General features: G+C 38.9%; 2 protein-coding genes and 1 long non-coding RNA gene across 3 annotated transcripts in view; 2 read left to right on the top strand and 1 right to left on the bottom strand.

Moving 5' to 3' along the window:
• The window catches only part of plekhf2 (pleckstrin homology domain containing, family F (with FYVE domain) member 2), a 35,874-nt gene extending 24,426 nt beyond the window's left edge, over positions 1-11,448 (top strand). Inside the window, exon 2 of the mRNA XM_042228801.1 lies at positions 4,213-11,448. Within this exon, the coding sequence (XP_042084735.1) occupies positions 4,224-4,961 (738 nt within the window). The 5' untranslated portion in view covers positions 4,213-4,223 and the 3' untranslated portion in view covers positions 4,962-11,448. The remainder of the gene's footprint in view (positions 1-4,212) is intronic.
• A 4,603-nt stretch (positions 11,449-16,051) lies between these two features.
• Positions 16,052-27,048, top strand: LOC121815892. The gene is made up of 3 exons (XR_006055453.1): positions 16,052-16,137; positions 24,644-24,785; positions 24,948-27,048. It is a non-coding gene; the product is annotated as an uncharacterized LOC121815892 (long non-coding RNA).
• Positions 23,088-27,098, bottom strand: part of wdr73 (WD repeat domain 73) — a 31,406-nt gene continuing 27,395 nt past the window's right edge. The window contains exon 12 of the mRNA XM_014340746.2: positions 23,088-24,287. The gene's annotated coding sequence lies outside the window, so the exon portion shown is untranslated. The remainder of the gene's footprint in view (positions 24,288-27,098) is intronic.

The raw sequence follows: 27,098 nt of genomic DNA, 5'->3' as shown, positions 1-27,098 counted from the left end.
AACTGTATTCCTGAAACAAATAACACGTTTTTTGTTTTGTTTTTTTTGCTGTAATTGATCATTTATTTTATTTATTTGAAATCCCACAGATATCATACATAACTGTTTTGCTGTACTTTAACCACTTTTAAAAGGATAATTATATTTGTTTTAATTATTTTTAAATTGAAGCATTTACAAATGATAGCATTTTGAGCTTAAGGTAAAGAAAAGAGAAAAATCATTAGAAGAAACTTGACCTGTTTGCAAGATGACATTTCACTTAAATGACAAATAACTGAAACTGAAATGTCTCACCATATTAAATCATTATATTGACCATACCATTAAACCGCCATGACTGATTATGCCCTCAGAGTTCTTTTGTTTGCTCCCGGCTGTGTTCCTGTCTTTGCTCATGAAAGCTGTCATTTATCACTGCAGAGCAAAGAAAGCTCTTTCTTCTTGTAGCATTTTCTGTGCATTTTTCAGTCTGTTTCATCCCACTCTGTCTCACTTTGATTACTGGGTTGGGAGCCTGCAGCCTGTATTTATGCCGCTATCTCTCACCAGAACCTTTTGCTCTTTGTGCCTTCAACTGTCTGCTGATGGGAGTTGGTCCCCGGGCTGCCTCGGCAGTGGGAAATGAGCCCTCACTAACAGGGTTGGCGTTTCAGCAACCCCTCTGTCCTCTATGGGGCTTTTCTGTCGCAGTTCACTCCCTCACTCAGGTTTATTAGTGTGCAGATCACTAGGGAGCCCGGCCCAAGCTGCACTGGCATCTGCTGGCTAATTAGCATCGTTTCTTGCACTGCGGTTTTGTTTGGTTGTTTGTATTTTTTTTTTCTTTCTTTAAAGTCTGAAATCAAGAGTGCAGTCACACCTAAACTTTGGTTTCTATATGTTACAGTTAGTTTAGTTATGCAGTTTGTTCAAGTTCAGTCCACCCACTTACCAACAAACAAGTGGCTAGGAGCTTATTTGTTGCAGAGTTACAGAAACTTTCAAATAATGAAGTTTGGGAAGTTTAGAAGGGACATTGTGTAGCTTTGCCTGTGTTTAAAAATGATCAAATTTCAGGAATATTTTAAGAAATGTTGGTTCTAGACCCTCAAATGTGGTGAAGTTGGGTGCCGGTTGGGTCTCCTGTCTCTCTTTTGTTCCGCTTTCTTGTCAGTCTTCGCTATATCTACCCAAAAAACTAGAAAGGCCCAAAATAATTTTTAAAAATGTGGTGTGTTTCTTTTTTCTTTTTTTTTTACACTTTTGATTTGTATGAATGTTAATGTAATATTACTGACCATTTCATCACTGAATCATTAGTCTCTGAGAAACTTGCTAATATCTCCAGTTTAAAAACAAAACATTAAAGAAATAGTAAGAATAACCAGAGGGGTGGAGCAAATAATTGTGTTTAAATTTTTTTAATAAGGCTGATTGGAAAGCACTGGGAAAAGAAAAAAAGCAGAACAAAATATACATGTATGGGTGTTCACAGCAGTGGGAAGGATTAAAAAGGAAACCGTATCCACAAGTCAAGATCTTAAGATGAATGAATCTCAGCAGGCTTTGTCTAAGTAAATAAGACTTCAGAAGTTTATCTCTCTGATTTCACAGTATCCATGCTGCTTGTGCATGGCTTCATGTCTGTACTATAGTGTGTACTTCATCTTATCTTTTTTGAGGGCACGACTCTGCTCTCAAACCCTAGGGCTCGCCTAGAGAGTGCCAACATCCTTTTGTATCTATCACCAGTGACCTTTGACCTCTTTCACTGCGCTTTCAGCCAAAGGGAGACCCATAAGCTGTGCTGTTATCTGGGTCACATCAGAGAAGAGAGACCTGCTGGTGTTTGGTATTGAGTCTCAATTGAATTTTCACTTAAAAGCTTGAGGAATGGATCCATTCAGACTGTAACCTTTACTTACAAAGGACACACAAGAAAAAATAAAACTGAGATAAAATAGTGTTCAAAAATGCTGGTTCATGTTCAGGAATTGAAGAGTTAAAAAGAAGAGACAAAAAAGGTGCACATCGGGTAAACTATTTATTTATGTGTCACCCTGCGGGAGAGATGGCTCGTTTTTACCTACATTTGGATCGTGGGATAATATTATGTAGGCTAAATGTATTTTATGTGAAGACATTTCCCGCACATTCAGTTATTCAGTGTTGTTTCAGTTTGTAGTTTGGGACTTAACAGCTTTTCTTTCTTTTCTTCATTTATTTCTTTATTTTTGTAATGTTAATGTCCAGTGGGTTGTTTGCTACACCTAGTCGCTAGGGCGATATGACCCAAAATTCATATCTCGATAATTTTTTAGCTGGGTGGCGATATAAGATGTATATCTCAATAATTTTTTAAAGGCATAAGTTAAGAACAAATAGGAGTTCTTAGTCACACTGTGTCCCAGATGTCACACAGGCATTTTTATTTACATACAGCATAGATTTACATGAATAAATTACTCAAAAATAAATTATCAGCATTTATTAAATAATCATGCTCCATAAATAAAAGAAAACAATGTTGTTTTTGTGCAAAACAAAAAGCTCATAATTGTGCAGTCAAAATGTAAACTAACAGACGCTGAGCATAATAACAAAGACAGATTTCACAGCTGCTCTGTTCCCAACTTCTACTGCGTGACTGACAGCCTTGAGTTTGCAATCCGCTTCGTAACCATGTCTCTTAACAGGTGCCATTTATGGTCCTTATAACACACACAATACGGTAATATTACGTTGAAGCACAGTACGTATCACTCCGCGAGGCTCCAGAATACGGTAGCCGTAATGCTCCGACAATCCATCAAGCGCTGCAGCTCCGTAGCTTACCAAAGTCATACTAAACATTTTTTTGACAGATTGCTGAGCACCGTGTACCACCTAAAATCGGTTCGCGGTCAGTAAGCACAACCAGAATTCATACATAAGGCGCGCTATCAACTTTTGAGAAAATGAAAGGATTTTAGGCCGCCCAGCCCTTGTGGGCTGCATGTCGTTAGCGTGGTTAGCTCGCTAATACGTTGACGCTGTCCAGCCCCACAACTCGCTAACAGAGATTTGCCGTGTCCATCTTGTCGCTGCCTGCAGGTGAAGCTATGGGGGAGGAGGAGTTGTGTTCAGTGAAGGAGAGGCGAGGCCGAGTAACGTTGTGCAGAGACAAAAGTGGACAAAAGAGAGGCAAACTTGTGGCTCCACAACTATAATTATAACGTAACATAGACTATATCGATATAAAGGATATTGTCACATCTTATATCTCGTATGAAAATATATCGATATTTTTTTAAAAACTCGATATATCGCCCAGCCCTACTAGTGGCTAACAATGTGATTATCGCATTGCTACTCGAAGTCACATTTTACAATATAGACGCCAGTCTTAAGCACAGACAGCTTAAGTGTAAAATCAGATCATGTGGCACTAAACCAACACGTGACAGATGAGATCAGTGAAGTTACCAGGGAAAGTGGAACAGTGATTCATTGCACTGTGGTTCTTCATTAGAAAGAAATACAGACACTGGCAGGAAATCCGCTACTACAAACACAGTTATGCCAGTATAACTTAAGAACAGGGTCAGAGAGATTGTTTTAATGGTTTCTACTCCCCTCTGTATTTACAGTATTATGCTGTCAGTAAACAGGAATCAGTATAATCAGTTTATGGCATAACAAAGTGAAAGTTAAACGCCGGAAGAACCCCAATTACTCTGCTTTTTTTTTTTTTGCTTTTTTTTTTCTTTCTTCAAAATGTTAAACTGATATCAAGTGGGAACTCACAAGAACTCACAAAGAATCACCTAGAATGAGTAAAAACATTTGCAAGAAAACAAGAGTTAAATATGTGAAGTTACTCTAAAAGAACTACGTAAAGTGCTGCTCACAGTGATGGACTTGGCACGATTTTGTTAAATTATTTTTTATTTATTTATTTTTTAAATTGTCGGGGTCACTCTTGGTAGAGTGTTCTCTGTCTGGCTTTATTTTCTCTGCGGTGACTCAGATGGGCATAAAAATAAGTCCTGAAAATATTACTTTTCCTGCAAGTCTGCTATATTTTAATAAGATGTTGATAAAAATTTAATTAGTCAAGGCTCGCTGGTCTCGTTTTCAAACTAGAAACTTTTAGAATTGCTTATTTGGCTGTGTTGCTCGATTTAAAAAAAAAAAAAAAAAAAATCCCCAATGTTTGTTCTCAACTTTCTTCTGTTTGTCTTCCTCCAGGTGAGGTGAAGATGGTGGACCGGCTTGCGAACAGCGAGGCCAACTCCAAGCGGATTGCGGTGGTTGAGAGCTGCTTCGGCGCTGCAGGTCAGCCACTGGCCATCCCAGGCCGTGTGCTGATTGGTGAGGGTGTTCTCACTAAACTCTGCCGCAAGAAGCCAAAGGCACGGCAGTTCTTCCTCTTCAACGACATCTTGGTTTATGGTAACATCGTCATTCAGAAGAAGAAGTACAATAAGCAGCACATCATCCCTCTGGAGAGCGTCACCATCGACACAGTGCCAGATGAAGGCGACCTGCGCAATGGCTGGCTCATCAAGACGCCCACCAAGTCTTTCGCTGTGTATGCTGCTACTGCCACCGAGAAGTCCGAATGGATGAACCACATAGGGAAATGTGTCGGAGACTTGCTGCAGAAGAGTGGCAAGTCCCCTACAGGAGAGCACGCGGCTGTATGGGTGCCCGACTCAGAGGCCTCTGTGTGCATGCGCTGCAAGAAGGTGAAGTTCACGCCAGTCAGCCGCCGCCACCACTGCAGGAAATGTGGATTTGTGGTCTGTGGGCCGTGCTCAGAGAAGAAATACCTCCTTCCTAGCCAGTCGTCCAAACCAGTTCGTGTCTGCGAGCACTGCTACGAGCAGCTGACATCCGTAAACCTGGCGTGCTCAGACTCCATTACTCGGCCGGGGTCAAAGTTCCACAGCAACAACCTCTCGGACGATGACGACGATGACGACAGCAGTGACTGAGGAAGGTCCGATCCTCCCAACGGTCTGTCCATCTCTCTGCCGTGGAGGAAGTACTCTGCTGATTACATTTTTTGTGTTTTCCATCCTTGTGATTGAATCATGATCCACCAAGAGAGGAATTCTGGATTAATTCATTAATTCACTTCGGAGTTCTGGTCTCATCAACAAACCAAAATGTTTTACCCTTTTCTATGAATCCAGCAGGGATAAATACTTTCCTGAACACAGTGATTAATCAGTCACTTGAGAAACTGCCTGGGTGACCAGCAGCACTTTGAGATAAAGTTTTGACTGTTCATCACAGCCCTTCTCCCTTCCCTCTTAATTAGCTTCAGTTAGTCACTACAGAAAACAAAGGTGCTAATGAGAGACTTGCCCTCTGCTCTATACTCAGCTTAAGTTAATTTCTTCTTCTTTCTTTTTGTCTTTCTTTCTTATTTTTGTCCGTGCTCTCTCTCCATGGACCTAAACAAGGTAACTGCTTGTAATTTCTGCAGGGAAAAACAAATGTTTGGGCTGTAGCCTGTCTTTGGTTTTCTTTCAGGTATTTCACCAAACAGGACTTTATTATAACAGAATTCTGCACTATTTTTATAAATTGGACTCCAGCAAAATGAAAAGTTTCCCTTTTATAAATATCTATTGTGCTAAACCCAGAGCTTTTTCTAATCTACTATAGCTGCTTTTGACAAATCAACTCAAGCTTGTCTCACGGTGAGCGATTGTTTCTCTTTTAACAACCACGTATGAGTTTTCTTAGAGGCTGCCCCCAAGCTTACTCTGCCTTCTTCTATACCCTCACATAGTGCCTTGTAGAAAACTCAGCTTGGCCTTCAGCAAGCAGAAAGGTTATTAGATAATAAAACAAGACTGCAAAAAACAGCGACTTCATGATAGGTTGATGAAACACATTATAGAGGGTAGGGTTGTTGTTTGATTTTGTGTGAAGACCAGGGCGATTATAGACCAGGGATCAGATGGGAACGGTTCAATTTGTTCCTAGAAACACTTGAAAGTCACTTAAACCAGCCATCCAATCTTGTAAGGGCAGTCACCGGCTTTTCCATTTAGCTGCTAGTGGGCAATTTTTCACTAGAGGAACCTAATTGCCTTGTTTCCACATTGTGTTAAAAACCAGAGGATGAATGAAAAGTATTGGTGATCAACATTCTCTCTCACACACACACACACACACACACACACACACACACACACACACACCTTTCAACAGATGACTTGTGTGGACCTGTGTTCCAGACGAGGCTGATTGAACGCTAGTTGAGAGGTTGTTTTAGACCTTGTGAAAATCTTTCGTAGCCGACCATGGCTGGGAAATCTAGTTAGACTTCTATCAAACACCCCATTGCTTATCAAATAATCTAAAGTTTACCTTCAGAAATAAATAACTAGCCAGCCAAATATACTCTGATTCTGAATATTGATTAAATAAAGCGCACATTACTTTGCAGTGCTGGGCTGATATGTTCATTTGTTCCCAAAAAGCTGTTGCACTGAACCCCGCCTGTGAGTAATTATACAGCATTTCCCACATATTTTAATTCCATTTTGGCTCCATTGTCCATCCATGCTAAACAATACCCTTCATAAAGGGCCCTTTTTGAAATATTTTAATCAGCAAGTACCCTGTGATACATAAGTAATTGAGCGTTACACTCACCTGCATCTCCAATGAGTCTTTCATCCTCTTTAGCTGCTAGGCCCTGTTCTGCTCTGCAGCTGAGCTCAGAGTTTGAGACACAAAAAGCATTACAGCTTCAAACAACCGTAGTTCTAGGGTTTGCAGCAGAAGATCTCCAGTTGTCAGATGGAGTACAGGACAGTGGTGCTAGAATCCATTGAAACAAGAACTCAAGCAAAGTAATGACCTCCAAGTCCAACACAATGCCAAGATGGCCAAAATAGCATCTTGAGTAACGTGAGATTAGAAGGCCTTTGGGACTGAACTTTTAAAATAAGGTCATGGTGTTATCAGCTACCAAATCAGTCATGGATCGTAGTGTTCCTTCAAACAGACTGCAAAAATAAAATCTGCTAAACCAAGTTGCAAAATATTCTTGTGGGGCTGTTAAGTCTTTGCTATAACTTTAATGTCACATTATAACAAAAGACAAAAATTGGTAAAACATGAAGTTGCTAGAGTGGGTAAAGACAAAGAATTGAAGTTTTTTGCACCTGGTTGGGTTTTGTTAGCTGTAGGTTATTTTTATCTTTGTGTTATACAAACGGATCCGATTAATGTAATACCTCACAGAGAGGTAGCAGCAAGCAGTAGTTTGGATTCTGTTTGCAATACGATTGTTTAACACTCAGCTAATGCCTCCAGTGAATGACTGAATGAAATGAAATGCAGTAATAAGGAAGTTTTAGGGCCTGGTGTGTGTTTTTCTTTTCTTGCACAACTGTGTGTGAACCATAGGTTGTGAAATTCCTACCTGCTCAGCAGCTTAGCAGGTTTTCTGGAATGAACATCAGGAAATCGGCATGTTGTCTTCCTGTCACTTGCCCTTTACTGTGCTGCTCTTTTACGTCAGAGGGAAATACTGTGTCATAAAACAAACACACCTCTTTTGAACTCTGCCAACACAAGCGACCATAACAGTCTGTCCATCTTTCTTTCCTTCCTTCCTTCCTTCCTTCCTTGTATACTTGCTTCCTATTTCAGTACCATCACTTCTCCATGGAAACCACAGCTTGTAGATCATGTGACACAGTGTGTGTGTGAATTAAGTCATGTGATTGGGTACTGAACAAGGAACTGAAAAAAAATACTCCTTTGGGGAATTGACTACCTTCTACAGCCTGCAGAGAACTCAGGTTCAGTTCGCTTACCAGATGTTCATGTTATCAGTTTCAGTGCGAGTTTCTGTTCTCGGTGAGTCCTGTGAAGAGTTTCATTCCTCAGACCAACATTTTCAAATAAACAGCACTCAAAGTTGACTCTGAACTCCGCAGGATCATTAATTTCTCGGTATTTATGACCCAAGCTTGTACTCAGATACTCGTCAGTCTGCTTCTCTGCTGGCTCATTCTGTGCTGTTGGAGGTCTCAGGATTGTCACTATTTGTAAAAGTGCACTTGTAGCATCTAAACCAAGACTGAGTTAGGATTCTCGTCTGTCCTGTTTCCCTGCGTCACTGCATGTCTGCTTAGAAAATCCAACATTTTTATCAGATTGACGCATCACGCGTCACATTGACGGGCGTTTACAGTATTCTTAAGAAAAGATTTTGCAACTCTGGAATATTGACGCGAATTTTTTTTCAGTCACACTAGAAACGCAAGACATGCAGTACATGACAGTCATGTCATCTGCCAGGAATGCATTAGAATGCCAGGCATTTTACCTATTGACAACTCGACTGAACGAGTAATCTTAACATATTGTATGAACCTGTCAAAGTGTGAAAGCAGGACATCAGCAGCTTGGATGAGACTTTTTTTTTTGTTTGTTTTAAATGAGCTACAGAGTGTAAAGGTCACCATAAAGTCAGCGTGGACTGCTGCATTGATTTCACTAAAGTGCATCTGTTTGATCGGCTGACTGAAAAAGTCAAAACACCTCCTACGGGACAGCCTGTCACACCCAGCTCCATCCAAGCAGACTCTCACTCACATGAAACTTCATTTTCACAGACGGGTGAAAGTGTGAACTTGTATTTTGGAAGTTTTCTTCTCGTTAAATAGAGCACACTAACTGCATCAGGTTTTTTGGAATGAAACTCCTCATAGGTGTTTGTTTAAAACAAAAGACATGGGATAAGATGTACATGAGCACACTGCAGTCAGGACTAGAAACCGAAACCACAGAAGTGATTTTGCTTTTATCTGAGATCAAACGGGATTGGGAAAACAAGTTTGCGTTGCTTCTAACAAAAGCCGAACCTTTACCTTTATGTCCGACACCTCTGTGAGTGTCTACAGATGATTTCCTTCATTTTGACTGTCTTTCTACACAGATATACGGTAACAGTGCAGCATTAAGCATCTCAGTAAACCAGCAGAACAGGAAGAAGAAAGGGATCATTTTCTTGTTATGATCTTATAGGTTAAACTTTCTGGTAATGTTATAGCGATAAGAGAAATGACCATGTTAATGATCACTAACCAGCTGTCCTTTATACTCACTGTGGCGGTGGTGCTCACGGAGAGACGATGACGTCACAGTCAAATCCAGAAGCACAAAGTCCGGCCTCAGGTTTGCTGTGGATTGCACTCAACAAAGTCGGCACATGGACTCTGATCCAGGTTGTTACCATATACTGTCAGATCCACAGCGACTGGACATTTTCAAATGAATCCTCATGTTGTTTTAAGCCTGTTGATATTTGTACAGATTTGGGTTCTTTGGGTTGTAATGTTTTTGTTGTACAGTTCTCATAAGTTTCTGAAATGACGCTGTCTCAAGTCTCTTTGTGCTCAGCCCTCCTCTTCGTCCTGTCTGTCACATGTCATCAGCATCTGCAGCTTTGTAATACGGTTAAAAAACAGATGGGAACGTTTTGATGGCCGCCATGCAGCCACGTGTCTTTTAAGAGATCCTGCTCCTCAGGACAGGCAACAGCAGCCGGCAAATATTAAATGCACGGTTCAAAGACGCCTAGTTCCTGTGTTTTTGGGGGGGTTATATGCACTTAAACGGGTCACAACGCTGATTTCTTGGTGGTAAAACTTCTAGTATACAGTACAAAACTAAGGATTGCAATATGTATTTGTTTTTAAATGTCTCATTCCACAGTTTGACTAAAATTGAATTAAACTCCAGCCAAATTAGATTTTTTTTTTTTTCACCTCCCAACCTCCCAAACATATTGACCAAGAGAAATGACACAGTCTGATGCAGACGTACAAAAACCCGATGAGTCATTACTCCCTCCACAAGATTGTCTGTACAGTGTGATCCTGCTGCAGAGTGAACCATGAACATAAAAAAACATCATCTAAATCTTGGCTGATTGAGAATGTTACACTTAACTGCCTTTTATTTTTTTCCCCACTTTTCCATCTGGCCAGAACTTTTGTGCTGTAAATTACAGTGTCCAGCTGTTTGTGTGTTCACACTGTGAGCAACATGTCTGACAGTTGGCGCTGTTTGTGTTGATTGTAGATTGAGGGGTTCTGATTACTTCTCCAAGCATTGATTAAGAAAATGTCACATGTAAACAAATCACACATGTAATTGTTTTGATTTTTAGAGGATTTTTTTTTCTTTTTCTTAAATGGCCCAATAGTGAAACTAATGCAGGAAGGGCACGTTAATAACAAATAAATAAAATAAAAATAAAACCTTCAACTGAAAGAGTGAATATAATGTGTGTTACTTGTGACTTTTTTTTTTTTAAAGCTGATCACTCCTCTGCTGCATTCAGGCGATGCGCTTGTATTCAAAACTCTAACATTATCTCAAGCATGTGACCTTTATGTTGTGTTTATAGGTCGTGAAATGGCAAAGCAGTGGAAAAGTCACCGGAGGCTGTAAATAATCTAAACTAACATCTAGTATTTGTTCTTGTTAGTAGCATGGATTTGCAGCTGGAAGCTGTGCAGAAAATTGATTCATTATCATGATTTTTCTCGGTTTTTTCCAGCACACATTTCATTTTTCAGTGGCTGTAAGAACAGCTGAGCCAGCCACAACGCTGCAGGGATAATTAAAGCTCAAAATCTACTTTTTTTTTTTTTTTGGACAATTTGCTGTGAGTCTGACACATACGGGTCTATCAGGATAGTGTGGACTCACTCTCTACACATGTCCAAACTTAAGCGCCAAATGTGACAGAAAGACGGTCTTTGAGTCCAGGGGTAAAATACTAAGGCTATAAAGATATAAATAGGAGAAAAGTGAATGTTTTTATTTTGAAAATATGGGCCAGTAATTTTTATATTCAGCCAGTAAACTAACACATGGTGGTTGAATGCTGCTCAGTTCAGCTCATGTCGCTCACAGTATGAACCACTTGGTTGAGGGTGGTGATGTTTTCAGATGTGAGATAATATCCGCAAGTGAATCGGAGAAGAGCTGCAGATCTTGAGCTTCACACATTTTCCTTAGGAGCCAACTTGGGACAGCTGAAAAAGATCTCATTGCTTCTTGTGATTTAGGTTTTGTTGTACAAATGTTTTCTGTTGCTGTTTGATTTCATTGTTGGTTTTATTTCCTAGTTTTGCGGGTAATCTTAATTCTCTAAAAAGGGCTTAAATCAGAATGTAACCCGGCATATCATCTTCATACTAATTCTTTAAGAATTGCTTTAGTATCTCTTATATAAATGATGTAATGGTTAAAATTCAAATATTGTCCTGTGTTGTCTTTATTTGACCTCTTTCTGGGAAAAAATAAGAGGGTCATCTTGTGAAAATAGATTTCATGATTATTAAACGTGATTTTTGCACTAACAAATGCAACTGAGGTTGGTTTCATCTTTAAAAGTGTGTTACTGTTGAGTGTGTCTTTTTTTTTTTTTTTTAAGTTATGTAGTTATTAAAGAAAACTTGGTATGAAAATCCCAGCAGTAAGAAATAAAAGCTCGTCTTCACAGCCATGACAAACAGGAAAACCAAAGAAACGTAAACAGCTCGAACTAAGTGTACTGTGGTTAACTGAGTTCCTGATTAAGATCAAAAGCTGCACGGAGAAATCAAACACCCTATACACTCCTGGAGACTAAAGGGCACAGTAAAAGTGCCCAAAAGAAGTCAGAAAAAAGAGCTGAAGACACATTTATCTCATATTCTATGACTCGTTGTATTTATTAATTTTTACACGCTTTTTCCATTAGTGGTTTTGTCAGGAAGGGGTTAAAAAAAATCTGACAAACAAAACATCTGGAGTCACCGTGGCGACACCTTGTGTATAAAGGAGCACCCAAAGTAGCTTCATTGTGTTAACCCCTATAAATTAGCTCTTATACCAACATATAAACACTATAGACTAAGTAAATTGGTATGAAATTTTAATTACACTATAATACTTTAACATAGTCAGATGAAATTTGATGTTAAATTTATAGATTATTCAGTAGATACTGTAGAAATATTACATCAGTATGTATGTAAAATGCCTTATAACTATAGTGTTTAGTACAAATGTCATGCGGTAATCTAAAAATAAATATATTTCTGTGGGTCAGTACTGGAAACAAACTGGTAACGTGTGGACACTCTTGTTACTTTTGGTCTAATTTAAAAGCATGGGTAACATAAAAATGGCCACAGCCATTGTGATGTCACCTACTGGCTTTGGACACTATATTTGGCCACTGCCTCGGTTGACAAGCTGCATTCACAAATTGTATCAGTGCAGCAGAGTTTAATCAGCTGAGTAGCTGACAGACTAATAAAATGCTAGTTTTTAACTCACTAAATCCTGGATGGTGTTTACTATACAGTGTGCTGTAGTATAAGTCAGATAATACATTAAAAATTGCACTGAAAGGCTCCCAGCAGCACACACATCATACAGTTTAATGACTGACGGTCGTGGATGAAGCCTAGCAGAAGCTGATTGACTCCAGATGTCTGTTTGGATGCCTGTCGGTCCACACCCCTGATGCAATTACCCACTGAATGAGCTGTGAAAAGTAATCACCCCAGGCAGAGTTGTAATCCATAGAAGTCAAAACACATTTGACTTTTTGCTTAACCTTTTAATGCTGTACAGTTGGACATTTTAACATAAGAGCCTATTATGATAGACTCCCTTTTGGGGCTTTCCTCTAGTGGCCGATAGAGGAACTGCAGTTGTTGTCACTTTGCACAGACTTCATCTCTCAGCTCTGGAGGTGGCCTGTGCTTAAAAGTAAAGATTGATTGTTCGACGTCTAAATCACAGTTGGCAGTGGCTTTTAAGTGTAACTTGCCGAGATTCCTGATTTCAGGAGTCCTCTCACAAATTGTGACAGTAACAACAAGCCGTTTATAAGTTATAATGATCTAACAATGCTTAACATGTTTCCGTCCTTTAGTTTTAGCGATTTGTATGCAAACTTTTTAGTTTTTTAATGTTTAATTATAGCACAGTTCTTATTTGTGGCCTCAGTTTGTACACTTAGTCCAAATTTGGTTCCAGTTAGATAAAGCATTTAAAATTACTGATCTGATTTATCCTCACGGGCCATCCATCGCTGTCACTGCTTCTGTCGACTGCCTTTACAAACTATGAAAGGATCATGTGAAAACAGTGGGGCAGGAGTCAGTCAGCAGATTATTCAGCCAAAACTGTAGCTTTCCACAGTTTCCATTGCTCTTCTGAGTGTAAATCAAAGAGTTGTCTTGCCAGCTAGTTTCAGTTCATTTTTATTTATGCAATGCTATTTCACAACAGGCATTTTTAATTCCCTGTACACTGTAAAGACCTATATATCTGATATTATTTTAGTGTGGGACTGATTATTTCTCCCTCTGTGTTAGCCCAGTGATGTGACTGTGATTGTCCAGGGTGTACCTCACCTCTCTTCCTAAATTAGCTGTGATAGGCACCAGCACTCTGTTACCCATATTAGATAAGTGATTTAAAAAGGCATGGATATACTGATGATATTTCAAATATTGAACATGTAGAATATCCTTTTCAAAGCTTTCTTATTAGGGTTGTCTGTTTTACAGTCTTCATATAAACTAAAGCCACAGCAGGAGCCAATCAGCAGCTTTATGTTAAATTTTAAAGGAACGTAGTTTGCAGGCTTCATACAGTTAAAAAAGTCTTTAATCCCATTATGCTATAGGAGATGTAAGTGTGTGAAGGAATAATGAATAAATTATGATATGTTAAAATATCTGTCAAACACAACTTCTTTATCAAAGCAAATCTCAGAAGTACCATAACACAGAGTTCAGGTGTTTAATATTTATTAAATACAGTCAAAGTTATCAGACGTTTTCAGCACTGCCACTGCTGGATGTGTAATATGTTAATGGAGATGGCACACAGCTGAAAAGTAAAGCACAGGATGAGATTACTCAAAGAAAAATGTTTTATCTATATGAAAAAGTTTGATCAGCAGAAAAAAGTCAAAAGTAGTGTGTAAAATATCATCACTAGATGTGAGTAAGTTGCAGATTACAATCAACTGAGTACTGTTTTCTTACTCCTCCCAATTTGAGCATAAGTCTAGTTATGCTGGCTTCTGTAGGATACACAACTCTGGCTGATGTTTATCTGTATTGAGTGTAAGCTATCACTCTGTGTTTACCTAAGTCGGTGTCCTTTTCTTTTTACTCTGAAGGAGGCTGTAAAACTGAGAAAAGAGTTCAATACGAGTCAATGAGTCAGTGACGCTAACATGTGCTCGATTGCAGCGATACTGAGGTGAGTTGTTGAGAATATTCTGAAATATTCTGTCTTTAATTGCTGCAGTTTTTGCTACTGTTAGCTGCTGTTAGACAGCATTACTGAAACATTCTTTGTAGTGGCTATAATATTTGTGTGTCATATGATGTGAGAAAGTAATAAAACTGTTTATCAAAGGTGTTGTTTTTAGGACACATGAGCCGAACATTAACTCCCATAATATTAATTTATACTCTCTTCCCTGCTGTCCGAAAAAAGAAAGGGTCGCACATTTAATCTGCTGACAATATGCAACTGCCACAATATCAGGAATAAGTGAGCATGTTTTCATGCATTAGTCCCCTGATTTCAGTTTTGTATACTCATGAGTATAATGCTCTTTTTTGGATTACATTCCTATTAAATACCCTTAAGAGTTTAGGTTTTTAAAAATGATAAACCTTATCTGTGTTTAAGTAATACTATTTACATTATTTAAAAATAAAAAAGTTAATAATTCACATTTAATAGATTTAAGTATAATTTAGTTGTTGATTTCTTAGAATAAAATACTCACTACAGTAAAATAAAATGTGCATAATGTGAAAATTATAAGAACTCAGTGTTGCTAGAACTGCACTAAACAAAATTGAAGGTATTCCAGTATTTAAATTTTCACAAAGCCCTGCATGAAAAGCATGTTTGTGCATCAAGCACACTTTACGTACAAAAATGAAAATGAAACAGCAAAAGGTGACAGAAAATGCTCTGACTGTTTCTGAAAAAGGAACCTGCCCAACTTTAATCACCATGACAATGATTTTTACTGATGTGCACACTCAAAAATACTACACCAACACATTCTTTATGTAAACTATGCACTGTAAGATATCTAATGTAGCAAAAAATAATTATTTTATCAGAGCCAACATTATTATATTAAATGGCACCTGGACCTCTGTATAGAAATGACATGCACTATGTGAAAGGTACAGCCAAGGATGAGACACAAGATATTTTTAGAATCAAACATGGTCATATTCATATCTCATCTAAAACATGATTAAACTGAGGATCAAAGGGAAACTAATGCTCAAGCAGCAGGGGTGCCAGAGCCTGTCTGCCAAAGGGTCCATTATGGTCCATTGGATGCCTTTGCAAAGAGTGAAAATTACATAGAAAGAGGGCATAATTTTTGGACTGTACTTTGCACCTGGAGAGCACTCTGCAGCAAGTCATTATTAATGGATCATGTCAGAGTGGTTGTCCAAACTGCTCATTTTTTCTGAGGCAGAAGTTTGAACAACTGTCACTTTTGCAGCTGTCTGAATCAAAGCTGAGCCCGCCGTGCATCTGTAATTTACAAAAGCAGATTACACTGATGTGGAAAAAGTGAAAGATTTTTGAAATTTCACATTTTTCTTGAGTCGTTTCATGCAGTTCACCCTCTGAAGAAAGTTACATTACAAGTTAAAAGTCATAAAAAAAACTGTGATGTAAATGATCAAAAACGCTCTGTTACTCGTTCCCCAATTTACGTGCTGCATTGAATGCAACGTTCGTTTCACTTGCATTTACGCGGGCCACCACAGGGGGCTGTAGACTGCTTTACTATAGACTGTATATGATATACTACACGACAGATTTAACACAATAAAATGCAGAAATCGACAGCGGCAGCATTGAAAAGGTGGATTTTAAGGTCACATCGTGGAGTGTGATCGCAAAGCAGAGCTGGCAGAAGCCTCAGTCCACTCACCTGTTCAACAAAGCTCTACGTCACCAGGCCTGGCGCCAGGTAAACAATTACTGCAGTTAAATGACACCTGCCATGGATTCCCCTTCATGGATTAGCTTGCTCATGTGAAAGCAGCATTAACCTGGCCTAAGGTAAGGTGGCTGTTTTGTGTTACCACCTGTTGGGGCTGTTTTGTGTGTTGTGTGGATGAAGAAAAGTTTCAAATGGACAGGATGGGGTTTAACATTTTCTTAAGTGCCACATTGTGCTAATACCACCTGTCATTTGTTCTTTTTTTATGTGCCATTGCAACATTTTTTTAAATGGCAGTTTCATGCTCTGAATTTGTCAGTGGCTACTACACCGTTTCATGTGTTTTAAACAATTTTGGCTTATAGACAGATTTTATTGTAATTTTCTGTAATATATTGTTTTGTAGGGAACTATGGTTCACACAGGATATGAACAAACCTGCTGCTGTCAGAGATTTTTTTTTTTGCAATTGGTTTGTAGCCAGGTTATCTGAATACTATCTCCTATTACCTTCCTGCTATTTTATCTCTGTATAGATTAACAGCTGGTAGCTTTCAGTGCCAGCTACAGTTTCATGCAGTGTCTCTCTTCTAAACCAATCCAAGTGTGACATAAAGTCCTGGAAAAATTGTGCCAGAACTCCTGCTTTGCATTAAAAATGATTTAAAACCATAAATACAGACACGGGAAGATTTTAGAATGTCCACCATGCATAAAAGAAATGGCACAAGGAGGTTATAGGGGCATATTTGATATTTATCTAAGATTTCATATGAGCTGCACTTGTGACGGGATTCTGATTTTTTTTTTTTTAACTATTTAGTGTCCAGAGACTATACAGGTTTCTGAAATGACAGCATTAATGTACAAAGTATATGAAAATCAAGAACCCCGCCCAAGTGGTCCACTCTATTATTTATTCAGATCTTTGGTTGTGACTTTTTTCTTTCTTTTTTTCCTGACACTCTCCAAGTCACATCTAAAGCATTTTAAACTCTATATGAGCCCAGACTCTGATTTAAAATAAAATAGAATAAGGAACAGAAAGGGAACATTAATATCTTACCAATATTTATACATCCCTAATACAAACAGTAATATTTTTTTTTTATCATTTCATTACTCTGAAAGCATAAGCATGAGTGGGAAAACAAGCCTTGATTGGCAATTATTGGCTAATTTATTGCAGCATGATGTACCTTGTGAACCTAAAGAATCTGAGGAAACTGGACAGCTAGTGGTGGTAAAGAAATTGATTGGCATGAGGACCGAGGAGTCGAGGTATTAAAGAAGAAAACACCTTCTTGCTTCAGAGGCATCTTTTAAAAGTGATCATATAAATACAGTAGGCCCGGCTGTGCCCGTGTGTTGCCCATGTTTCCTGGTTGCTGTAGCTATCAAATGATAGCAGGTGCATTAGCACACCGTTTTTAGTACCATATATACAATGATAACCAACACTGTTTTTTTTTTTTGTTTTTTTTTAAGCATGTCTTTGTACATGAAGTATCTAAAACTTTCAGACAGCTGGGATGCACTACAGAGATGTGGTGGAGTAGAAACTTTCCACAAAATAGAAATATTGTTTTACAAACTCCTCTAACAGTGAGGAGAGCTGCATGAGGCCATAAAGGTGCTTTTTATTTTTGAAAGTTCTGAAGAGAAAGAGCTAATTTAACATTGTGTGAGTTAGGATTATTTAAAGAAGAGGTGATGGATGAGTATCAGACTGAAGGCAGACACGAGTGTCTGGTTTCTCTCTCTTCCTCTCACCTCATCTACGAGACAAACACTGCACCCTCGGATGATCCCTCGCGATGTGATATTTATTTCTCTCCAGATGAAAGTCATGAGAGAGTTGATCACCTTACACTGAGCTTAGGTCTGCCTTAAAGACTGCACTGTCTGCAGCGTCCCTGTGAGTGACAAGTAATCAAAGCAAGCAGTTGCTATTAGTAAGCTGATAATGGAGTGTAATAGCAGTAATCATGATGGTTATTTTTAAAGAGATATCAATCCTGTGTTACACCGGTGCTGGGTGATATAACTCCAGGTCAGACTGAGGCCGCGGGCTCTGCCAGTAACGATTCACTTAACACTGGATGGAGTCTGAAACTGGACGCATTTGTCAACCTTACCATTTTTGAACACAGTGGTTATAATAAATAATGCATCTGCAAATTTGCTTCATCATTATCTGCCCTCCTTTTTTGCACCTCTGCAGCAAATATCCAATTTGTTTTCCTTTCTTAAGGGTCATTGTAGATGATGATATTCTGAGACATTATAGCACCTTGAAAATCTTGTACAGTGATAGCATCACAGCTGTGGAAGATAAGTTCACAGGCATGTTGTTGAAATCAAAATGAAGGCTTCAGAGATGGGTCTGATCTGACCAAGTGAAAACCCCTAAAACTGAAAAATGGAGCAAAAGCAAAAGAGCCAAAAACTGCACTCAGTGGCTGCTCGAGGCTGACTCCAAAAGCAAATCCATCCTCAGAGACTTCCTGGTTAAAATGACCAACCTTAGGGCATAAAAAAAGCCAGGTCCAATGCATATTAGGCCTGTAATGATAGTTTCCTCCCTTCGTAACCACTGTATAGGGAGCTGATATTTTCTTACTCATACACCTGGACGGTGGAGTTCGCAGTGTGGCTGCTTTGATTGGCAGGTTTCAGGACTGTAGCCAATCACTGCTGGCGTCACCTCTGCTAATTGGAGTAACTGAACTGGACCTCTACACTGTTTTCATGCCGTTTGTGCCATTTGGAGCATTTTTAATGGATTGTCAGACAAATGATATGGTCTGCTGTGTGATTCCATACCATCCAATAAGTCTGTGCATCAGTTTTGAGAGGGGAAATAATTGCATTTGATTAGTTTGTTACTGAGCACTAATTTGCAGGTATCTTGCCTGTTTATGGACGCAGCTTGAGATGATGAAAGAAATCATCATATTGACTTAATTCATGGTGATAGTGTGATTTGGTTTTTTTTATGGCCATTTTGAGGATTTTTTTTTCTGTTATTTGACAATAATCGCTGAAACACTGTAGTTTTGTCTGCTTTTCCTGCTTTTTGCTTACTCAATATTCCTCAAATGAATTAAAAGGGTGCTACACTTTAATATCTGTGTAACTGTTAACTAAACAAAGCACCACAAAGGGAGAATTTGAAGCTTTGGGTAAAATGGCAGCATGAGCAGCATGATTACAGTGTTTAATTTAAATACCTCTGAGGAATTAAATCTTCAAAGACCTCATTTACAAAAATATTCCTACATTAATCCTTCCAAACAGTATGCTTGTGTTTATTGGGAAAGATGCTGAGCATTAAATTAAAAAAAAACCAAAAAAAAAACACAAACTTGGGCCAGAAATCTTAGAGCTGTGATCTGTGTTTCTTGTTTCCCTTCCCGGCACAAATGAGGTTTTATGCATAATTAGGGACCAAAACAGTAAAGCAAAGATTCAGAAAGACAAGATCACGGTGATGGTCGAGGTAATTGAAGCTAGGCAGCAAATTATTTAGTTCAAGCTCTAACTTGATGTACAAATAATGAGTTATGACCCAACCCCAGAGACACACACACACACACACACACACACACACACCAATACTCATTTTTCTGCCAGTCACCTCTTGCACGTTTAAATGTACATTTTTAGTATAGCATCCTTACTGAAGTGTTAGCTCAACATGAATACAATGGCAGCAAAGATTAGCTGACCTATTTTGATAAGTAGAAAAGCACAAATGACACACTTTCTAAAATCTTGAACACAGAAACATCAGATTAGTCAGAAGTTTAGGAATTAGTTTCAAGATGGCAACACGAAAACTTCACAAGTACACCGAAGAAGTTAATGTTGGTTGAGGTGGATACGTTTTGGTAAAATACTGCCACCTCATGGTGAAAGTCTTCATAAAGTTTTGTATTAAAAATATATATAAGGAGACCTACTTTCCCTTATTTTATATATATATATATATATATATATTTATTTATTTATTCATGTAGAGTTCCCTCCCCACCACCCGATAAACCCAAGACCTTGTGACAGATTTTGCCCAAAAGGGCTTTGAGGTAAAAGTAGATAAGAGTCCTGCTTAGCTGGGAGAGCTAAAGAGCTGTGCGGGCACAGTTTGCGCCTGCCCACTCTCTATTTTTTTTTTTTTAAGGGCTCAAAGTGTGATAGTGAAGGGTCCACCAGACCACTACACAAACACCAGCAGCCTGAACTCTTAATACAAAACATGTTGAATAAATGAATCTGGTGATTTCAGTTTCATTTGTGTAGCGCCAATTCACAACAACAGTAATCTCAAGGCACCTACTGCAGAGTGAGGAGTCTACCAAGTTAAATGGAAAACTAACAATCTAAAACCCTTTGAGGCCTTGGCAACAGTGGGAAGGAAAAACCCCTTTAAACAGGATGAAGCTTTTTTTTTTTTTCTTCCTTCCTCCACTCAAAACAGTCTGACCATTCTCCTCTCACATTTGAAAAACTGGATATTTTCTGCGTTTTGGTCCATTCCCTGAAAACTGTAGAGATTGTTGTATAGTGGGAAAAATTCCAGTAGGTGAGCAGTTTCTAAATATACTCAGATCAGCTAGTCTAGCTCCAACAACCATGCCTCACTCAGTCATTTAAATTGCTTTTTTTACCCCACTCTGACTGATGCTTTGACCATGTCTACATGCATAAATGCATTGAGTTGCTGCCATCTCAGGCATACAGCTTGAGTTTTGAGCAAAACAAACCCCGCTCACATGCTCTTCTCAGGGACAGCCAATCAGAAGAAAGTTTGTTAAGCAACTTGTTTCACAAACTGGGGGAACTGAGTCCTTGTTTGACCTATACAGGGATTATTTTGACTTGTAAGTCACGCAGTACTACTCTAGTGGAGTCCATGAATAAAAAAATGGGAAGACAGACCTTTTTCTGCTCATTTCTATGTATTTTATCATTCCTATCACATTGTTCATAAAGCTTTCAGTCTCGCAGTGGAAACTGCAAGAGTGCGAAGATGACTTTTCTAGGAGTTTCCATTTCAAAATAAGGTTTTCTAAGTAACTTGTACATGGGTTCTACTCAAGTCAATATTGATCATCAGTTTTATAAATAAGACCTTCTGTTAGAGTAGACATGTTCCCAGAGCTGTACAGATGTCTCTAGTGCGAGGCCTTAAATTAAATTGGCTTGGAAATGATTTAATTAAATGTTGACACAGTTTTTGAAATTGAAAACCAGAACTGCAGCTTGAATGAAAATTGGAAATGAAATGCTCTAAGCTCATCTGAGCGTCTTTCTTTTTTCTTTTTATTGGTACTTTAACTAAATGATCATCACAATGTCCCACCAGAGATGCTCAGTTCATAACAATCAAATATTAAATAGAAGGGTTTGTTTCTTTAAAGATGTAATATAAAACCAGAACAAGTGGTAATTTATCATGAAGTTTGAAAGTCCTTCAGACTTTAAACCAATAAATTCAGGCCTGTCATTAGAAATCATTAACATCAATATAAAGCCGTTGCAGTCTCCAGTCCTCTGGGAAGCTCCGCCTAACGTTATCGTGTGCACCATCCTGCTTAACATTCGTGATGACTGTTCAGCAAATGTGGTTGAAAAAGACGTACTGGCTCTTTATTGGTGCCTGCTGGAGGAAGCAGTAGATATGAGAAGTGAAGAATATTTCATATTCAGAAGCACGCATCAATAGATTGGGGAGCTTAACTATTTGATGACTTTATTGATTTGCGTTTGTTTAAAAGTTTTAAGATTGTCCTTTTTCTGTACTCCACACTGAGGTCATTGCATTTCATTTTGTTTTTTTCTGAGGTATGAGTTGAAACTTTGCAAAGGTCAAGTGGAGAAGCAAAACTGAAAGACTTTTACCTCGCCAAGAAAAATAAATATGAATAGAAAACTGGAATTTAAAGTAATATTTAACTCTCCATTGAATAAAACACAATATTCATCTAAAATTTGAATGTAAATTGGCGCCCACTCCTGCCAACAAACGTTTTTGGGTTTTTGTTTTTTAAGAAAAAAAAATCGTTGTGAATGTTATTTTAAATGGAGATCATCCTTGTTGGAGAACAGTGAGGCTGATGGGTGATTAATGAGTCGTTACTGGTGGTTGGCTGTGATTTCTTTAAGCAGCATTTTCATATTAAAGCTTGATGACACTGGGCTGAAATTACTTCTAGTATAATGGCTGTTTGATAACCACTTATTACCCACACGGCTTAGCTCTCCGCGGCACACTCTGCAGAACAGAGTCCAATCAGGAGCTCATTCACAGACGGGCCGGATTCACACCGACACAGAAAATGTTCTTTTGTTATGGTTTTGACTGTGTTAAAGGCTTTCTCTGTGTCCTGGTAAGGCTGAGCAGTTGAACTATGGTTTCTTTTTAAAAAAAAAAAAAATTCTGTAAAAATTATCATATGGAGCTGAATGTGAAGTACTTTTTGGTTCACGGTGCACTTGTTATTCTGCAGTGCACACTGATCTCTGCCAGTGTATTATAACACTAACTAAACATGACTTTCATGTTAAGAAAAGAAAAAGAGTAAAACTTGGCACGGTCACAGAAACTTGCTGGCACCATGTGGCACCGTTGAAGTAGTTCTCCTTTATCTTTCTTTCTGAGCTATACAGTCCTGTGGTGGAGGGGAGAAAAAAGGTTTTAACAAGACTCTTTAATGCCTTTTGAAAGACTAAATACACTCTTATTGCTTCTGTAGGAATTAAGAGATAAGTATCAGCTAACCTGCTAAGCAAGTATACTTGATCAGCAAGCGTGATCACTTCTATAAAACCAGAACTTTTCGTGGTTTGCTGGTTTTGTTCAGGTGTCTGTTAAGGAATGGACCAAAGTCAGACCATGCAATGCTCAGAGGAACTGCAAAAACATCCCAAGAGCTATAGCTCAGACTTTTATGATAATACAATTGGATAAAGATTGAACAAGTACAGCTTGTTTGAAAGCATTGCTGGGAAAAAAGTTGGAACCCTAATATAACATGGCAGACCACTAAATTGATATAACAGAATAGAAGATAGAATAGCCCTTTATTGTCACTGTACAGCAGGAATAAATGTACACAATCAAGAGGGATATGTCGAAACAAGAGAAATGTATACAAAAATAAGCGAAAAGCGCACATTAGAGAACAAGTTGCAAAGTGCTTGGAAGTGGTGCAAAGACAAGACTTGGTCTGACTAGAGATCTGCTTTGGACAGATGTTTCATCATTATGCAAAAACTAAACACAGCATATCAAGACAAATGCTTCATGCTAATCGACAAGCATGGTACCAGAGGGGTGAAGATTTGGGTTGTTGCAGCCACAGGACCTGGGAACATCGTAGCCTTTGGTATGCAGAGGAGTTCGTGGTCAACTAAAAGCATTCTAGATTCATATCTCCGGCCATTTCTTCGACAGCTCAAGAATAGAGTCCTGTGAGAACTTCCTGTTTTGCACCTGCAGCTTTATGGTCTTTCTGGATGCCTTTTGATTAGCTGTCCTAGGCTATAAAGAACATGTGTATTGAAGATGCTGTTCAGTCAGGTCTCAGTCCAAAATTTGTGCACTTCCGTGAAGGCCCCTGTACTTAATGTAGAGTTCTCTGCTGGCTGCAGGCGTACTTGGATAAATATTTTTTTAATTGCAGCGGGTATACACTGTCTTTGGTGTAAAATATCATCATAGTGTTTGCTGACTGGCAGGACAGGAAATTGTTTATCCTTTAATGAGATAATTACAGATTTAATTAAGATGAGATTTTGCTCACATTACTCGAAACACATTCTTGTTGCAGGAAAATTATTAAAATTGTTTAAATTGTGCTGGTTTATTTTTCTGGGCCTTTGTCAGGGGAATAAACTAACAGCTGAAATCATTCAGATTATGTTCAACAGTGATATGAGGTCTAAACACAGGTAGGTAGCAGCTTTATGGTCCATTAAATCTAAATTGCCAGTTGTCAGTCATTCTCAGGGGGCCACAAGTGTCCTCTTAAATGTAGGCAGATTTCCATTTAAGCTCGATTTCGCACACAGGTGTTGCGATGTTCCAGTGTCAGAGAATAGGCGTGACTCATTGGGATCTCTTGGTGAAGATGTTATAATGGCTGTGGCGTCATTAGGCCATGAGAGAGTTCAGGCTCACGGCACACTCTTCTGTCAGTCAGTATAATTACCGTCTCCCGGGTCCTTTCAAAAGCCTCCTCACCGTCTGCCTGTATAGTTTAGCCTTCACAAACACAAACACAGAGTCAAGAGTCAAAACTTCTTTCAGAGGTTTTCATTATACTTTTTTTTGCCATTAATAGAAACCGGGGTTTATTTTGACTGAAAGAGAGACTCTCTGTGGTACCCATGTAGTCAAAACTGTCATTCAGGGAGACTGTCTGAAACACATCTGGCTGACAGGTGTATAGAACAAGGAAGTCATGGAAACAACGAGCTTGTAGACTCAGTGAATGTAAACTTGGTTCCATTTATGGAAATGCAAAGAGGCTGTGTGGGAGGTCACTATTTTCATTTGTCTAAATTGTAATTGACAGAATGAAGGCCATGACAGCACCCCTCATTTTGATGTTTTCTTAGTGGCAGTTTCTGAGTGGGTGGACACTGACGGCCCATCCCTGACACTTCGTTCCCAGCAGCCCGGTCAGCAGATCAGTGCAAGAGAGCAACGGCTGAAGGGTACAAAAATTTCAAATTAAGTTTAAGGTCACTCAGAAAACAGGTTAGTTTTTCCTACATACATTGTTTATTAAATCTTGCTGTCAGGACAATAATAAATGTATGTAACCTTTTGGAAAAACTTTGTAGCATTACTACATGTTTACGTGACTCTGTAAATGGTGAGGCTGTTTCACAAACTGCTGGGATTTTTTTCCCCACACAGCCATCTCTGGGATCAATGGTCCCAGTAAACAGCAGTTCTGTTGATGTCAGAGGGTATTGAGCTAACAGGTATGCAGAAGAGCACCTCTGAAAGCACAACATGTCAAACCCTGAAGCACTTTGGCAGCAGAACAATCAGTTGGGGTGTCACTTCTCTCAGCTAAGAACAGGAAACTGAATCTACAAGCTTAGCAAAACTGGACGGTGGCAGATTGCCTGGTCTCATAAGTTTCAGTTCCTGCTGCGACATTCAGATGCAATGGTCAAAATTCAGTATTTAACCACCACAGCCTGCCTGAGTATTGCTGTTGACCATTAGGCACACAAGGTATGACCATATCTTGTGCACCATGTCGCAAAGCTCACATCATCTCAAACTGGTGTCTTAAACATGACAATGAGTTCATTGTACTCAATAGAGCACTTTTGGGATGCAGTGGAACGAGAGCTACGCATCATGGATGTGCAGCTAACAAATCCGCAGCAACTGCATGGCGCTATTTTTTTTTTCTTTTCAATATGGACCAACATCTCTGAGTAATGTTTCCAGCACCTTTGTTGAAGAATTAAGGCAGTCCACTTCAGCAACATGTACCTAATAAAGTGGCTGGTGAGTGTATGTAAATGGAAAAAAATCTGATCTGTTATTAATCCTGTAACACCAAGTTTATCATATTTGATACCCAAATTTTCAAGGGGTTTCAAGGCTTCTACATCAGTGTGATCTAGAAAAACGTTGGCCGTAGCAAATTAAAACTCCTATTTTTGTCAGAAGGTTCAATAAACACGTTTTCTCCGAGGAAGCCTTGAATGAAAATGTAACTATATGAAGCAATAGAAGCAAATATACCTACAACACCTTGTTGAACCTTTTGTGTACCTTTTTAACCATGTCATTCCCTCTGTGTTTTCAGAAAAACTGAGTTGTCTGATGATGTAATGAAGAGAAGCTTTCAGTGGGCTGCCGCCAAACAAACATGTTCAGCTTTAATTAAATGGTTGAACAGAGCGTGCTCAGTCTTACGGCTGGTCTGTTTCTACTCTTATATATTTATATTTTCCTATGTCTGTGCTCTTCTCTCTTCCACGCTGTTATTTTTGAGTCTCCAGCTTTCTCCCCACAGCTCCTCAGCATCTGCTGGACTAGAATAAATTCACTCTTTACTTAAGAAATACTTCATATCCCAAGCGTGTGCATCTGTTGTGTGTCAGCTGGCTGTGTTTGGGTTTTTATTGAAAAAAACAAAACAAAAAACACGAGTCTGGGGTAAATGGGCTTTTATAGTAGATATCCATGTTTTGAGCAGAAATCTCAAACATTAATCACACTTGTCACCAAACTGGAGCATTACATTCGGAATATTTGGGATTATGATCATTTTATTATTACTATTATCATCATTTTACAAATTGCATGTTCTCCCTATGGCTGCATGGATCACTTTAGACAATCGAGCTCTCCACACAGTCCAAAGACATGCATGTTAGGTTAACTAGGGTTGGATGATGTTGATCATGTTAGCTCTGTGATGAGTGGGCAGCCTGTCTAACGTAGACCTGTGTTCTCAGGTGGGATTGGCTCAAGCCACCTGTGACCTTGAATTTGATAAGCATGTAAGAAAATGGATGGATTTACATGAAATATACCAACATGGAAAAAGTAAAACTGGATGCAGAACGTTTAGCTTTCAGGCCCCGTCTGTAGATTAGCCATAAAAATGTCCTTTTTGATAAAGCATCTAGTTTACAACCCTTAGCTCCACTGCTTAGGCTGCTGAGGGTTTCCCATGATGCACTCGTTTGCTCTCTGTGTGTTCACACGCCACTGTGCGCTTAATTGTGTTTTTGTCTTGTCCTGTCTTACTAGCTTCACCCTCAACTGGTTGCAGCAGACGGCTGCTCCTCTCTGGGCCTGATTCTGCTGGAGGTTTCTTCCAGTTAAATGGGGTTTTTCCTTCCCACTGTTGCCAAGTGCTTGCTCTAAGAGGATAGTTTGATTTTCAGGGTTTTTTAGTGCTCTGAGGCAGCTGTTGTTGTATAGTTTGGTGCTATATAATGAACAGCTATATGATGAATAGCCAGCATAAATACCACACGCAGGTGAACTAAGCCATAGAATCAGAGTAGCTGTTGCTACCAGTGTTATTCAGTA

Source organism: Haplochromis burtoni, unplaced genomic scaffold (genome assembly GCF_018398535.1).
Source record: "Haplochromis burtoni strain Fernald_Lab_line unplaced genomic scaffold, NCSU_Asbu1 Contig_352, whole genome shotgun sequence".
In the NCBI taxonomy this organism is placed as follows: Eukaryota; Metazoa; Chordata; class Actinopteri; order Cichliformes; family Cichlidae; genus Haplochromis; species Haplochromis burtoni.
Note: the sequence above shows the minus strand (reverse complement) of the source record. Positions and strands in the feature narration are given on the sequence as shown.